This window comes from Lates calcarifer, linkage group LG9 (assembly GCF_001640805.2).
Source record: "Lates calcarifer isolate ASB-BC8 linkage group LG9, TLL_Latcal_v3, whole genome shotgun sequence".
Lineage (NCBI taxonomy): Eukaryota > Metazoa > Chordata > Actinopteri > Centropomidae > Lates > Lates calcarifer.
The window spans coordinates 18,479,500-18,496,437 of NC_066841.1; the positions used below are offsets into that span (position 1 = coordinate 18,479,500).

A 16,938-nucleotide genomic window follows, 5' to 3' on the forward strand; every position below is an offset into this window, starting at 1 on the left:
ATCATCCCATCTCCCTTATTCATCTCTTTCCCTTCGCTTCATTTGCATCTTCTCTTTTCCCTCTCTGTTCTTTGTTAATTCTCGTTTTCCGACCCACTCTGTGCCAGCACTCCCAGGTGAGACATCAGCCACAATTGATCCGGGTTCACTGGGATAACAATTATTCCTGCAGTAATCAGCCCCAGCCCAAATCAACCTGCTGAATGCCATTGGCACTACTGCTCAGCCGATCAATAACCTTATCAGAAAATCTGTTCAGGATGGGGAAATCAATCCGGCCCAAAATGCCATTCACTGAGCGTGGTTTGCAAGGCAATCAGAGGAGAAACATTTAATACACAAACAAAGCATAAATACACATAAGTGCACAAAACACACACACACACACACACACACTATACCACATATATTGTCCCCCATTCATTCAGATTAAAATGAATTTGAAAAGAGGAAGAAATCCTAATTTACAACAATTCTGCTTAACTCTTTATGTTAGATATCCTGTACATAAGTTACTATTCCTGTACTCTTGTTCTTTCTCCCTCAGCACCAAGGAGGACCAATTTAATGTGTCCATCCAGCCTGCTGTAGGAGAGCTATTAATGCCCAGCAGCATGACAGAACAGGACTTCTGCAAAGAGCAAGGTGAGTTAAACTTGGCATCAGTGTTCGCAAAATCAAAAATCCATCTCGTTTAAAGATCAATACCATTATCACTAAATACAAAGATGACTTGTTCCACCAATTCTTAGTCACATGACCTGTTTTGAATCATTCCATCATTCCAATGTTTGCTGTTGTTAAAAGTGAACATCTTGGGTAAGTATTCAACCGGTGTGTAATTAAGTCAATTGCAGTGGTAAGAGTAATTCCTTTGCTTTTACATTTTCTAAAATATATAGAAAATAAAATGTCTTTATTTGGAACTGAGTGGCCTTGACTGCAAAAGCCTGGGCTCCTTTAATGTAATGTAACACTTATTTGTCAATGCACCACATCGGGAAAATGTCAAAACCTGTGTGTGTCATTTCAAAATAATTTCCAACTTTCTGTCATTTCAACTCAGCTTTTTGTTTGTTTTTTTAAATATATGTAATGTAAGTAAATAATCTAGACACAGAAACTTACTAGGGGGCATTTTACAGTTAAAAAATCTCTTCATCTATAATCTCTGTTGGACTTTCATACTGAAATATTAATGCAATGAGTTGATACTGGATGATATATTAGCCTGGTTGAGTTAGTGGTCTAGTGCTAGGAATGAAGGAACATGTCACATGTCCCATGACAGTGTGGTTCATTCATGTGCTTAAAATAGGTTTCGGACGACAGTGGAACTTTATGGCACAGAGAAAACTTTATCAGGATAGTGATACACTGACAGTTCCTAATAGAGAGATCAGTTCATTGTTGGTTTTGTTCTTTACATGGGATTTATATAAAATGTTATGAGGCCTATTAGTTAATGGTGATAGAATTGTTACATATGTTCTAACCATGTAAAATACATTTGGACCTAACAGCAATCTCATTTTAAATCTGTTTTTCTTCTTCATTGTGTGCAGTATTCATAAATGATTTTTATCAAATAAAATAAAATTCTAGTCGTAGTCTCTAATAAACATTTCCCCACCTTTGTCAGTTAGGCAAAATGCTTGCCTCTAATGAGCGGCTTAATGGTATTTCCTTCACAGACATACAAAGCACGAACACACACACCTGTAAAGCTACGTGATGCGGCAGCTATTTAGAGCTGAGAGCATACTCATATCTAAGCCATCAGTGTGCTCTTAAGTGCCTGCTAAATGCTGCTTCTGCTTTAATTAATCTTCATTCGCTGTGTTTTGAGCTCTACTGAATACAACTTGCACTCAGACCTAAAAAGGGGATTGAAGAGTATAGAACTTGCTTTGCTGGACCTTTTTCTCTCTGGCAAGTTAATTCATTCTTTCATTTAACAGGTTTTCATTATATTTGCCTTTAAGGCCTCTTATATTTCTAGCTAACTTGTGCATATTTATCTCCATTCTTTCTTTCAAATCCTCGCTCATTACTAAGAGCACATGAACTGGCCCCTTGCATTCAACTGAGTCTTTTTTTCAACTCTATTTGCATTATTGATGGAGGCTCCATTTTATTGTTTAGCTACTCCCATCTTAGTAATCATCAAACTCTGTTTTATCTTCCTGTTCCATCAGTGTCAGTCCTGAAAAAATACTCTTTATTCAGCAAGTTAATGGACATTTTAGATGTATAACACTTGACTGTGGAATTGTAATTATGTTCATGGTAGTATAAACACTGCAGCCATATATTTAGGTTATCTATAGGTTTAAACCAGACAAATACATTGAATTTACAGTAATAACAGGATTTAGCTTCTGTCTGTGTAGGTCCCTGTTTTATGGCTTAACGTTTTGCATCCTTTCAGGTAAGCTCTTGGGCATGAATGAGACCTCGGGAACCATCACCATGGCAACAGCAAACGCCTCTAGCCAGGCCATCAGCAAGCAGGTCCTGTCTGTGGCCAATGTAGGAGTGGTTTCCTCCAGCCAGAACAACTTCCACAGGTAAAATGTCCAGAAATGCATCATTTTCTATGTTTTTGTTTTGTAGATTTCAAGAAAATTAACTGTTCATACAATATCTCATATCATCACCGTCCAGTGAAAACCATAGAGCTCCAGATTTGGGATTTTGAGTGTTCCTTTAGGGACTGAGAAGATTTCCATACATCTTAAGCCCAATAAACCATTTAAAAACCATTTAGATAACTTGAAAAACTTAAGAAAAGCGCTGTATCTCTTGGAGATGCACATAATTGCACATTTATATTGGCTATCTGACAGCGTTATTTATCCACTGTTTACTGTACTTAGATGATACGCAACTTGATGTTAGGTGTGAGATATTGATGGGCATTTTATCTAACAGCAGTAACTTCATTTGAAACTGCTGATTTATTTAATCCCAAACCAGTCAAATACTTTTAGACCTGAAAAATGGAGCATTTAACACTAAATGACAGGTGTTTACAGTTTCTTGTCAGCTATTGGAAAGGTACAACCACAAGGCAATAAAGAAAGGAGAGATGATTTCACAGCAAATGACGCAATTCACCAGAATTAGTATTTGAAATGCAGGTTTCGAACATTGGTCCATATATTCTTATAGTATCTGCCTCAAAAATACAGTTGGTTTTGCCATCATTGGCCTTCTCTGTATTATGGATGCTTTCCAAACTGAAGAAATAGAACAGGATTTAATAGTTCATGACCACTGGTTGTATATAAATTGTACAGCCTTTGCCCACCAGGCTTTGTTGTCAGTGTTTCTATTGTCTCAGCTGTCATTTCAAAGGAATAATTTGACATTTTGGGTAATATGCTTATTTGCTTTCTGGTGGAGAGTTAGAAGAGTGGGTTGATACTGCTTTCATATTGTTAAATATAAGGCTACAGACAGCAGATTGTTAGTTTAACTTAGTTTAAAGACTGGAAACAGGGGCAAACAACTAGCCTGGCTCTGTCCAAAGGTAATAGAATCCACCTTCCAGCAAAAACCAAAGTGTTTTAATTTCCTGTTCTATAGTGGGTTATGTACTGGTCTCTTTCTTGGCTGGGAGTAGTAACTTGCTTGAGCCTCTGTTGGTTGCTAAACTAAGCCAAATGACTGCTGACTGCAACAGTTTTATTTCATTGATATTGATCTTCTTGTTTAACTCTCCTCCAAAGCCTATTTCCCAAATTGACAAACTATTCCTTTAAAAAAGTCATAACTGCCCTGAATCCACCAACAAAGGTTCATCTTATTCTCTAGTTTAATTCAGGTTTAAGACTGGTTTTGCATAGTGTGATGTAGTGGGACATTAGCATTAGGGCCTTAGATTACTGTAAAGCAGTACAAGTCCCACATTGTCTTAGACAAAGACATTGTTGCCTCTAAAAGATTGGGATTATTCATAGTATAGTAAAAATAATAATAATATTATTTCATGAAAAAAACACAAATTCAACCCCCAAATTATTATATTCACAACAGCAAGAATTATTCTTCATATCAGGAGGGTTAGTTAGAACAGAAATCCAAAAATGACACTATACTTTCTGAGTCAGATACAAATTTATAGGTGGAGTTTGTTTTCTCTGTCTAAGGGTGAGAAGATGAATGTTCCTGGATACATGTGCCTGTCATCATTGTGTTTTATGTGGAGTTGAGTTAAACAGTGTGTATGCGGGTCTCAGAGAGTGAAAGTGTCTGTGTCCCTGCTCAGCCTCACACAGACATGCCAGGGGAATGCCCTGAGAAGCCTGGCTGTGTAATTGGTGTACACAGAGTGTGCTAATGAGCTTCCTCCTCTGTCACGCACACCCGAACACCTGATAGATAATTACACCTCCCTCTCTCCCTCTGTTTCCTGCTCTGTCTCTCTTTCACTTCATCTCTGCACCCCCATCTGTCTCTCCCTCTACACCACTGTCTCTCCTTCACTTCCTCTTTGTCTTTCACTCCATCCCTCTGCACCATGCTCTGTCCTCCTCCGGCTTGTCTTTTTCTGTCTGTCTGTGGTGATGATTTCTTTACAGATTTAGGCTGGAATAGACGTAAAATGTAGGAGACACTGGATAAATACAGGACGGCGAGAGTGAACAAATAAGAGAGAGACCATAGGACAAGGGCACAGAGAGCTGAAAGAGTGAGTGGAAATCAATGTTAGCCAGTGGGAGAGGCCTGCATCCAATAAGCCCATACTTCATTCAGAATAACCAATAACTCAAATGACTCCATGCTATCAATCTCCCTCGTGCCTCTGTGATGGCTAAAGGGGAAGACAGTCCCCCAGTGTTACCCTGTAGTCTTTTAATAATAAAGACACTCTCCTCCATATTGTCTGGAGGTGTTCTTATGATGAGCGACTCCTTCACACTGTCCTACTGGAAATGATGGAGTTCCTCACAGAATCCTCAGACTTTGTCTTCTCAGACTTAACTGGCAGGTTTGTCTTTGAGAAGCAGATGCTAAGAAAGCAGGATTATGTGCTTTTGTGTTTCATTTATCCAGATAGTTTTTCAGGTTCCTCTAAATCTGTCCATTTATGGTTTTGGTTTGGTGCCAGAGATTGTGTAGGTTCTTGAAAATTTTATTTAACGTGATCAAATAATGTCTGATATAATTATTGTTTTATTATGATTTGAGCTGCAACAATTTGTTAATTGACAGAAACCTAATCTGAAACAGTTTTACTCATTAATGAATCATATATTTTAAAGCAAAAATATTCTCTTTTAACTTTACAACTCGATGCTGTGAGGGTTTGTTTATTCCGTCATCCAGTATTTTTACATCTCAGTGACGGTGACAACTGAGGAACTATGTTTTCACCTGGTCTGTCTGTCCCATTCTTGTGAATGTGAAATCTTAGGACCGCCTTGAGGAATTTCTCTAAATTTGGTACAAATGTTCAGTTGGACTCAGAGATGAACTGATTAGATTTTTGTGGTCAAAGGTCAAGGTCACTGTGACCTCACAAAACATGGTTTAGTATCAAGATTCATAAAATCATAAATCAAGATTTCACTTGACTTGTTGGTGGAGGCATACGACTGTAAGACAGTGCTTTCTTTTCTGTTTGTTTTTTAACTTTTGCAGATGAATTTAAGAACATTTGCCATTCATCAACTGTATGTACTGTACTCCAAGGCTTTTTTTTACACTACATTTTCCTCCTCTTCTTCCTTCAGACCTAAATCAAGTCTTGGAGGACAATAGGGGTGTGATAATTAAACAATAAACAATGCAACTATCAACAATTTTTGGTATTGATTAATCTGTTAATTATTTTCACCATTAATCTCAGAAAATGGAGAAAAATGTCCATTAATGCAAGAGACAGTTGTGACATCTTCAGACATCTTATTTATCCAACCAAAACCAAACTTAGACACTGTAGCATAATGACAAACAGAGAAAAGCAACAAATCCTCATATTTAGCTTAATAAGTGTTTTTAATGATGATCACAATTGTTCATTCATTTTCAGCCGATCGACTGTTTGATTGCTCAGCTAATCCTCTCAGCACCTGCAGCAACTTCAGTCATGGCGTCTGTTGTGTATTGCTGCTGTGCATAGTTTGAATAACACACGAGCACGAAGCAGAGGGATCGATCTGATCGGATACACCCACTGAGGAGCTTATTGTGGAGGTCACTCGTCATTAAATGTGATGTGAGAGGTGACCTCCATCCAGTACTCCAGTAGGGGTTCTCTAAGCTGGGTAAGATCACACAAAGTATCTGCCCTTGGAGGAGTGAGTTCAGGTTTGATGTAGAAATAATGGACAGGATTTCAACATGAAGCCTATGCATGACATAGTTATGTGATCTCAGGTACTTGGTGCTATAGACTGCAGTATTGTAGTTGACCGAGGTTTGGTTTAACAAAGCAACAGCCTGCCTTCCCCCCCTGCACCTCTGCATCCCTGCACTCCCCTTGTTTATCAGCAGGGTGCAGCACTGCTTTTCCCAAACAGGGCGTCGAGGGCGAGCAGAGGGGGATGCCACAGAAACACAGAAATTGATTGCTGGAAAGGAGGATGGCAATAAATCAAGCAGGAAAGCAAATGTAGACAACGCTGTTCTTGTTTATGTCTAAACAGGCGGAATAGAATAAATGTGCTCTATTTTTCAGTCCGTTTGAAAGCAAATTTGATCGAATTTTGCATGCATTGCCAATCCCTCTGGTTAGAGCCTAATTTAGAAAAAAAAACAACCAAAAAAAAAACAACTGAACCCCTTGATTTATAAGCTATGCTTTCTCTTTACTTTACACTTTGATATAATTAAATTATGTTTCTTTAAACACTGTGAATTTCCTTCTTTTCCATGGAGTTGAATTCTTGTTTCCATTTAAAATTTAATTGATTCTCATTTATAACCTGACTAATTAAATGTCTGGTCTTTCATTATAGATTGCTTAGCATACCCTGTAGCGTATGATCTATCTTCAGATGACATGAAATGCACCATGAAACTGCTGTAATGTGGGTTATTCTCAGACAAAAATGAAGATGCAACATGCAGTCACATGTCCATGTTTATCTCAGTTATAGTTTGTGGATTTTCTTTGTTGAGATAAATGCTCTTCCCATCTTGTCCCTTTTCTTCTTCAGCCTCTGTTGTCCGTCTGTCCTCTCTTACCTTGCGTGTGTCTGCCCTTCGAGCACAGCGCGGTGGTGTGTCCGTATGGCCGAGCTCTGGAGATGTGTGAAGGGTTCCCGGTTCTAATTGGGGCTAATAGCTCTGGCCATCTGCCTGGTCTGAGTCTGCTTGCTTGTGTTCGGCTCTGCTCTGGCCTCGCTGACCAATCAGTTGAAGGACACTCTTCCACTTGTCCACCTGGCCAAGAACCAGGATGGAACAAAAGCATCCAGCTGCAGCCACCGCACAGTTGGCCTCGGCCTTTTCTGACTTTCTGATTTCAGTGAAAGCATGATGCGGTTTAGTTATTTTTTCTGACAAGCTTGTTACCAAAGAATGAAACTTGGTTGAATGTTTGCTTAAGATAAAGGGGGATAGTACACTTGCTATAGGTTAAATCCTGCATTCTTGGGTGCTGAGCCGAATCCTCAGCGGCCTGTGTCTTGAGGGTGAATGTAAAGGTGAAGCCCACTTTGTGTTTGCAGTGGCGGGGTGGAGGGGAGGCAGATGGCACACACAGGCTCTCTGCACTGAGGAGAATCACAGATAATTGGAGAGTGATGCTTAGCCGCAGCCCTGCCGATCGATGGCAATCCGCCTGCTCTAAGTCCAGGGGTTATGCTTTGCTTTTCTTTCCATACACTGCAATTAATCCAGTGTTTAGCCCAGTATGTGAAGAGTGCAGGAGAATACCAATGACCCGTTTAAGGCCCGCTTGTCCTTAATCTTTCCCTTCTAGTCCTTAAAAATGTACTGATGTTGTGTTAAGTCTGGCTGTGATGTGGAGCTGGACTTTGCACCTGAGTGTGCACACAGGCACAAACAGCAAAGTCAGAATATTTAAAGCGAATGCGCTCGGAAACACAAACACAAACAAAACACTCTCTTGTTTCTTTCATTCGCTCTTATTCCCTCACATGAACAAAGGCCCGCAGCAGCGTCTCCTGAGACAAAATGAAAGCAGCCTCAGGGTAGTGTTAACTGGCTGAGTAAATGATAGATTTATATCCTAAATCCATTAGCAAAGCCACAGGGACCACATAGACACCTTAAGCTGCTGACAGTGGGGGCATGAGAAGGGCTGAGGGAACTGGACAAGAGACAAGCTTGTATGTTTACATGTGTTGATGACTGTGTGATGTATCGTACATATAAACAGTGACAGAAAAATACATTTTTTGCATAAGTAGGATTATTTTGGTTGTGGGTTTTTAAGGTCTGAATAAATCCCAACAGGGGACACATCCTGAATTTCCACAGTTAGTAATTTGGATTAATATATAACCTCTGAATTATTTAAAGAAGCGAGAGCAGAGCAAAGAGTTGGTATTTTTGAGAGAAATTAATCCTCTTCTTGAATGGCTTGTGTTTCCTGCTGAAGTGGCTAATATTTTAATTAAGCCTGACGAGGACTCTCTCTCTCCTCCCTGAGAGCTCCCTGATAAACTCCCTCCCCTCTGTTGATGGTAATTTAGCAGCTCCCCTGAGACACACCCAGACACACTAGGTTTGTGAGCCAGCACCATTTCATTGTGTATGCATGCACCCCCCAAACACCACCCCCACTCCCACCATCTTTAACGTGTGCGTGCTAATTGGTGGACGTGCTAGTCGCTCCTGCCGTGCAGCACAGCGTTGCGGGGCCCTGCGACGGCGCCTGTCCACGGGGCTGTCCTGCGGGGGCTCTTCACCGGCTTTAGTCAGGTCTAAGTGGGGCTCTTTGTGGACTGTTTGTCAGGCCTAAGCGGGCTGCCACAGGGGGTCTTTGTTGCGGGGATGTAGTGCTAAATGGAGGCAGATGGCTGGGAGTTAGCCACGTGAGGCTCTGAGATGCAAAGGGCCAGAGGGGAGTAGAAGAGGGGGCCCAGCTCAGCTCTGTCACCCTCAAAGAGGGTCACAGTGGGTCATAGCCCCTGTCTGCCTCTTGTTAGCACTCTCAATGGGGACCATGTGTGCCCAGATTTGTCCCTGGTCTGGAGGGACAGTATCCAAGGAAACAGGGGACTGAGAATTCTCCTGATGGCCCAGAGGGAGCTGGTGGACGGGACATCCCCCATCCTGATCCCAAGGCTCCCACACACTCATAGACACCCACAGTCCATAAAAACAGACTAAATTCTGATTGACTGGCATGAAGGGCGTGTCTCACCCCTAATGGCTCTTTAGTCAGTTGGGATAATAGACTGTCTGTTGCTCTGCTCTCTATATTTCCTGTCACATCATTTTCCTTCTTTGTCTCACTCACTAATTTAGGGTAATTACAAGGTGTGAGGTGTTAGAGAATTTTCTAACGTGAGGATTTATGGGTTTAGGGGAGAAATGTGAGTTAAGTGCATAGGTCTCAGGCTGGGCAACACATTTATCTCTTTTTTAACATCAAGCAGATGTTTGTTATACATTAGCTGTTCCATAATGTTGTAGTCCACCATTGGCAATAGCAATTTAAACACTTCTCTTATGTCCTTATCTGTATAAAAAGAATATAAACGTAATATAATAAACGTTTGATAGAAATATTCATCAGATGCCTGATACCAACTTCCACTGTCATTCTGTGCTGTAATGATAAATTGCTCAAATATGCCATATTCCATTTTCATGAAACGTATTTGCTTGCATCAGCCAGGGTGATGGCAGTGCACCTTTTTCACATTTTTATTCTTGCAGACATTTTAAAGTTGTTTTTTTTTTTTGTGGCATCAAGCTATGCAGATAATTTGAGTTTTATTTGGCCGAAGTTTTGAAGATATGCCACTGAGATTTATAACAGAGGTGATTGCAGTTTTGTTTGTGGTGCTCACAGCATTGAATCTCTTTCCAGAAACAGTGTCCCTGTTACTCTAGATAAAGCACAGAACATTTTTATAGGGACTATTTCTTTGGTAGAAAGTAGTCGCACTGAAAACTGTTGGGTGAACCGTCACCTTCAGTCTGTCCTGGAATTTAGTGAAGCTGACCCATGTGTTCTTACTCACCTGCAGGTTTGCCGGGCAGACGGTCAGCAGCGGAGCTCTGGTCTTGGTGTCACTGGAGGTCAAGGAGTCCTCCTCTGCCCTGCTCACGATCAACACAGAAAAGAGCGTCATGGCGTCCATGTTGCTGCGAGACCTCAAACAGGCCCTCGCCCAAGCATAGAGCTCCCTCTCCCTCCAGGTCCTTTTGGTAAAGGTAAAGGGGAACAGCACTTGATTAAGTATTTCAGCCATTTTATTCCTGCGGTTTGGGACAATTCAGGCATCCAGAATCCAGAGAGTGAAGAACCAGAGCTTAAACTTGTGTGCTCACAGAGAATGAACTGTAAACTATGGAAGAGCACTCGTGCAGCGATTCTTATTTTTATGGTCTGATGCTTTGGAGAGGATTGTCCTGAACCACGGGAATAACTTGGTGAAAGTCCTGAATAAAGTGATGATCCCCTGTTGAACACACAGAAGGCATCATGGAAGTGATAATACATTTTAAACTGTGACAGTGCCCTCGACTATTTCTGTTCCACCGTGTCCTTTATAAGTCACGCCTAAACGTGACACTCCATCATGAAAATGTCAAACTAACTCGTCACTTACCTTGGTAGTGACAATTAAAATTTCATGGCATTTCCAGTTTTGACCAAGGATCAGTATGTACAAATATTTGGGAGAGAGAGTAGACCGCTGCCCCACACACAGTGCCACAGGCCAAGTTTTCAGCCCCTGTTCAGTGTCTTTACGAATGGATATACTCCACCGAGAAATTTAGAGCATCGATGTCCAACTGTATTTCACTGACATTTGTGCCTGAGCCAAGTGACCCCGTGTTCGCATCGATAAACTTTGTTCTTTAGTGCCAAGAATGGCAGAAAAGGAGGATTTCTCCATTCGCCTTTTCAGCCCATCTAAACATTGTCATACATTTATAAACCTTTAGAAGCTTTTGTAACACCAAACTAGTCTCTGTGCCTGATGTAGTTTTACATTCCGATCTTTAAACTGCCCCAAAATCATATTTGTATAAGTGCCTTCTACATGAAAATAATGTTATTTAGAAACCAAACATATACATTAGACTTAAATCAACAAGGTCTTTTTTAAATGTATCGCTTTTGCTGAACAATAAAAAAGTGAGCTTATTGAAATGATAAATGTTTCTTTTCTTCGATGTCCCTTGTTGCTTGTAACGCTCTTTGCTTTGAGTTGGGTGACTGTGTCACTTCAGCAACCCTGTGCTGTGATTTATTGTCATTTAGCTGAACGTGGCTGAAACACAAAATCGTTAATGGTGAGCTCTGCTAATTGGCAGGCTGAGGCACAAACCATGTACTCATGACATCATGATTTTGATGAATCTGTCACTCCACCTGCTGACATATGTTCTTCCCTCTTTTCTCCCTTGTTTCCATCCACCATCAACTGTGTTGTTAACTTTAAACCAGCAGTAAGCAAGCAGTGGCTTGTGGTCCAAATTTTTCTCCCCCAGCAAAAATATTTGGCCCTGTGAGGAAAGTTTTCATAGTCAACAACAAACCTGCAACATGTTTTCACAACTCCACTGTAGAAAATAATGTAAATATGAGGCTCATGCAAATCTCAGTAAATAAATAAACCTTGTAACACATAATAAAAATCAGTGCCCCCATGTGAAGAGAAGCACACAAACTACAGCTGCTGTGCCTCGTTCTGCAGGAGGTCTTTGGACAGCACAAGTCTAATAAACTTACCAGATAAATAACAAATAAATCCTCTCTATAATCTCTAATTGAGCAGAACATATGTTGACATTAGAGACATTTTTTGCCAGATCTACTTTAGTGCTCACAGTTGTCCAAAGATATTTCCAGAATCCTCAAAAGCTCCTTTAATCACGTGGAAGGAAAACGAAGTGAAGTCGCAACTGTGTTTCTTAATCCAAGCTAAGACAGTAGCCATAAATGACAGTGGGAACGAAAATGGAAGGAAAAATCTTTAAGGATTCTGGAAATGCACTGAGAACAGCGCTAATTGTTAGACAACCTTCTGGGTTTTACAACTTTGCCAGATACATATTTTTTAGAGAAATTGATGCATCACTCTGTGAATTGAACCTCAGGTAAAACAGATCGTGATAGGCACATACTGGGGTTAAAGCTGCTGTTAGCCCTCGCTTAGTAATCAGGAAAAAAAAATGCTCTTTGCATTTATAAATAACTGTTATTCTTAAATGAATTACAAGATATAGACAAACAAAGGTGAAAACATACAGGCTTGTGTTTCTGCCTCACCTGTAAAGTGTTGGTCAATGTGGTCATAAATTTTATCACAATAAAAAAAATTCACATCAGTTAATATCAATATAATCGTCACAATCAATGTCAAAAACATTGTTTCTTCATGTTTTAAAGCTGATTGGTGCTCCTGAGTGAGTTCTTTATGGTCAGAACAAACTTGTCAAACAGTCAGTTTCACAAGTCTGAAACTATTACAGTGATAAAATCTAATCTAACTAATCTAAAACCTAACTTCCACAATGCATACCTCTGTTCCTGCTGTGTATACCTGATTAATTAATAGTATCAAACATTTATCAACTATTTTTTTCTGTTTCTACCAAGGAAGATGACATCATTTTATATCACAATATCATTTTATATTGTGATATGAAATTATCTAATACCTTTTTTTTTTTACTTAACTGCTGACCCCTGCTATAACCCTACAGCACTGATTTATAAAAGACACTACACCATAACAATGTGTGAAAACTGTGGCTGCAGAACCAGTACAACAAAGTGATAAGAATCTCTCTCAGCTGCAAACTCAAGAGGTGTATTGTAGCTATAGAAATTCATTATATGTTAATATTCAGTTGTAGGGAATGTATGAGAGAGAGTGATGAGAGGTCTTCAGCCTGACTGTTGAGTAAAGATGCTTTTAGCAAACTAAAGCCTGTCCACAGCTTGAAGGCAGTTCTGCTGCGTTGCTCATTGTTGAGTAAAGTTGTGCAGATGTACGTGATGTGTTATAAGCATTGAGTAGGCCGGTGGTGTAGTGTGCTTTGCGTCTGGCTGTCTTTTCCGGCTCATAAATAGCGTCTCTCTGAGGGCTGTGGTGAACACCTGTTAGCTCATCTGTCACAGGAGCTCCACTCGCATCCATCACCTCTCCCTCTGTACTCATTCCCTCAGCCAGCTGTTCCCATTACACACACACAAGCGCTGTGTCAGGCCTGCCAGATACACACACACACACACACACACACACACACACACACACACACACACACACTTCTCTTGCTTTTTTCAATATCATACAGACAGCCACAAGGATTTTCAGACATGTTTACATGTTTTACAAGTTACTTCACCAAAACTCTCAGACAACAGACAGAAATCAGATGGATGATGATACCGGCTGTTGATGATGTGTTGTGGTCAAAAATGTCACACATACAGACTGAATCTGCACCTTTCAGAAACAAGCGTGAAGCTCCATTCAAATGTGATTAACATTACAGGGGGATCATTTCCTGTGGTCCAGTGCAGTTTAACTCATCGTTCTAGGCGGGACTTCAGGAAAATTACAGTGTTTGGTCTGTAAAATAGCCATGAACATTCAGTAGGACAAAGCTAAAAGGGTGCAGTATATGCTGCACATAGTGATCTCATATGACGATTGCAAATAAATCCATAAATGTGCTTAGAAATAACACAAAAATCACACTCCTCATAATTCCAGAACTTGCCTGAGCATCATCACATTTTTAAGATTTCTTTAGTTTCGAGGTAATCTAGTAATAGTTGTCTGTACAACCAAGGGTTCACTGCAAAGAGGAACTTCCAATACCTAATTCAGCATACCTATAATGGCGGCAATTTGCCAAAATGTAAAGAAATATATAGGCTAAAAGTGGAGCTCAAAAGAGAATACCAGTACCTACCTGTGGCTGACACCACAACAACACATTTGATGAGCTTACAGGGTCTTGACCTCTTGATGGCTTAATGTTTTTCCCTCGTCATATTGGTTCCCAAATATGTTGGTGCAAACGTGTTTCCATCCATCAAATTAGCAACATTTGTGACCTAATCAGTTCTCACACAAACATTGAATTTCACACTTATCAGACAATCAGCTCCTTCACTGAAAATACTCAGAGATCCTCTTAAAAGTACAAGGACCTTAAACCCCTGGAGGAGCAGTGAGTTCACTGATAAACATTGTAATTATTACCAGGGCTAATAAAACTAGCCACAAACACAATCACTGACCAGCACAATCACATCACCTATAATGAAATAAATCCTGTCTGCATGGGGCTCATGTCACAATTTCTAGACTAATATTTTCCACATACACATTTCAATCACACCTCCTTCCTTTGGGCTTAAATAATTGTTTTGTTATTTGACCAAAAACAACAACAACAAAAAAGACTGAACAAGAAATTTCCTCCCAGCTCACTGTCGATGTCTGAACCCTAATCTGCATCCGTGCTGTAAATTTAGATGCAAATGATAGAGACGAAAATAAACTCGCTTCCATCAGTTATCTTGCCACTTATGTATCCATGTTGGGCTGTGATGGCTTTTGTAATGACAACTTCCTATTGTGACATTAACCCTGACCCTGACACTATGAATAAAAAGGGGAAATTTCACTCACACAACCGCAATTATCAACCGAATAGCCAAGTGAAGTCAGTTTTATTTATATAGCATCAATTCACAACAGAAGTTATCTCGAGGCACTGTACATATAGGGACATATATATAGTGGCGCTAGAGGAGGAGTCTTTAAGATAAAATGTCCACATTGTTGTGACAATTAAACAAACAGAATTTGCGATCATTTTACAAGATAGATTGTTATTATAAAAATTACAATTATATCTTCTTTAAGAGTGAGTCTTATTATCATCTTAACACAGGCTAGATCAACCTGAATCTGTTTTTCATACTTTAGAAAAAAAAAAACCCTGAAATGTTTGGTTAATGAATCATTAAATAAGACAAACCAGAGGACTACAGCGAAGCTGCTGACAACCCACCCACTTTACTCCCCCCCTGAACCACCTGAAACACTGCACAATGTTCCACATTCTAATTATTTTAATTAATCATAAGCATAAACAGAAGAAAAGAGCAGCGAGTGGTGGACATGATTGAATAAACAACAGAACCTTACATGGATGTTTGCTGATAGGGAGTCATTAGTTGCATTTTAATAATCCCTCTCAAAGTGACTCACTCATTTTTCCTTTATTAATCCAGTTTTCTCATAATTTCCAGTTGCAGAAACAACTCATTTAACAACTTAAGAGACAAATAGATGTATATTAACTCACATGCATTTGAGCAGATAATAGCTGCTGTTTGTTTCACTTCAGTCACCATAATGTAAATGTTATTAACTGCAACTTGGCTGACTCCCTTTTTTTCTCTTTTCATAGCTGCAATCACAGTCACCTTGGCGACTTCAGCACGTCAGCATACTCACAATATAAAAGATGATTGAAAAACAGGCTTGTAGATGTGAATCCTGTAGTAGTGTGCTTTGTGTTTCCCACCAGAGCAATGCAGAAAGGTAGCTATGTGCACATTCTGGCCAATATTTAGGCCAGGTGCAGGATATCAGATTCCATAAAGGAAATGAATGAATGTACCACTGTAAATATGTTGTGTATGAACGGAATTCTTAAGGGACAGGGTCGATCAAATATCTAGAAAGGATCGGGGGCTTTGGGTGAGGACTAGGATTGGTCTTAGATTGGGTTTAGTGTCAGTTTTATGTTGTTTTGAGGTCTTCGCTGACAGCGTGGCTCTAGAGATGGAAATCTCAGTGGGTCCATCACCTTGGTCCACATTAAAATATCTCAACAACTGTTAGATGGACTTGAATTATATTTTTGTTTCAGATATCCACGATCGCTTTGGGATGAATCTTGATGACTTTTGCGATCTGCCGACTCGTCATGTAGCATCACCATCAGGTCAAAATTTTACTTAGGTTTATGGCCAAATACCTGCAGATACAAATACTGTTTTGTGCTAATTAGCACGTTAGCCATGCATGTATTAAGCGAGCTGGATTTGACTCATCCACTCAGTGAGCCAGTTTGTCCCAGTGGCCATTTGTGGTATTGCAATGAAGAAATCCCATATGACCCAAAAAGAATTTTCTCCAATTTCCCACTATTATAAAATAAATGTATGTAAAACTGTTGACAGGACACCTCCAACTGCAAACAAGGTCAGTTATTACTATAATGCATATGTGCAGTGGGCCATACAATGTGGAAGCAAACCAAAACAAACCTGGAAGGTGGAAAACTTTTTTGGCTTTTGTGCTCGGCAGCAATTTTTGTCAAAGAGAGTGGATGCTATCTCTGAATCTGTTAATCAGATTATGATATATCTATGATGTTAGCATGCTAACCTGCTAAACTGAGATGGTGAATATTGTCATTATAGCATTCAGCCTAAGTACTACTTACCATTTGCACACAAGATTATTTGTTATTTGCACAAGATATTATCTTTGGAAACTTGATAGGCTGGAAAGATTTACATTTCAGGGAATATTTTTTCATTGGGCATCTTCATACTGATAGATTCTCAAGGGTGTGCGTTTGTGTGTGTGTGTGTGTTTGTGTGTGTATGTGTGTGTCATCCGTCTGCTGGTGTTGGCACCTGCTATAATGGGCTCTGGGGAGAGAATGAGAGAACAGGGGGCTGCCTCTCTTCCCCTTCACCTCTCTCTCTCTCGACGTTGCTGTGCAGTGACAGCT

The 16,938-nt window shown here is 40.0% G+C and overlaps 2 protein-coding genes across 46 annotated transcripts in view; one reads left to right on the forward strand and one right to left on the reverse strand.

Moving 5' to 3' along the window:
* ap3b1a (adaptor related protein complex 3 subunit beta 1a) overlaps positions 1-11,318 on the forward strand; it is a 118,622-nt gene extending 107,304 nt beyond the window's left edge. For all 45 annotated transcript variants that reach the window (XM_051073076.1, XM_051073074.1, XM_051073075.1 and 42 more), the window contains exons 25-27: positions 548-645; positions 2,432-2,570; positions 10,179-11,318. In XM_051073076.1, the coding sequence (XP_050929033.1) occupies positions 548-645; positions 2,432-2,570; positions 10,179-10,332 (391 nt within the window). In that variant the 3' untranslated portion in view covers positions 10,333-11,318. The remainder of the gene's footprint in view (positions 1-547; positions 646-2,431; positions 2,571-10,178) is intronic.
* Positions 1-16,938, reverse strand: part of LOC108873800 (3-hydroxy-3-methylglutaryl-coenzyme A reductase) — a 336,264-nt gene that overhangs the window by 1,156 nt on the left and 318,170 nt on the right. The gene's annotated exons all lie outside the window — the stretch shown is intronic.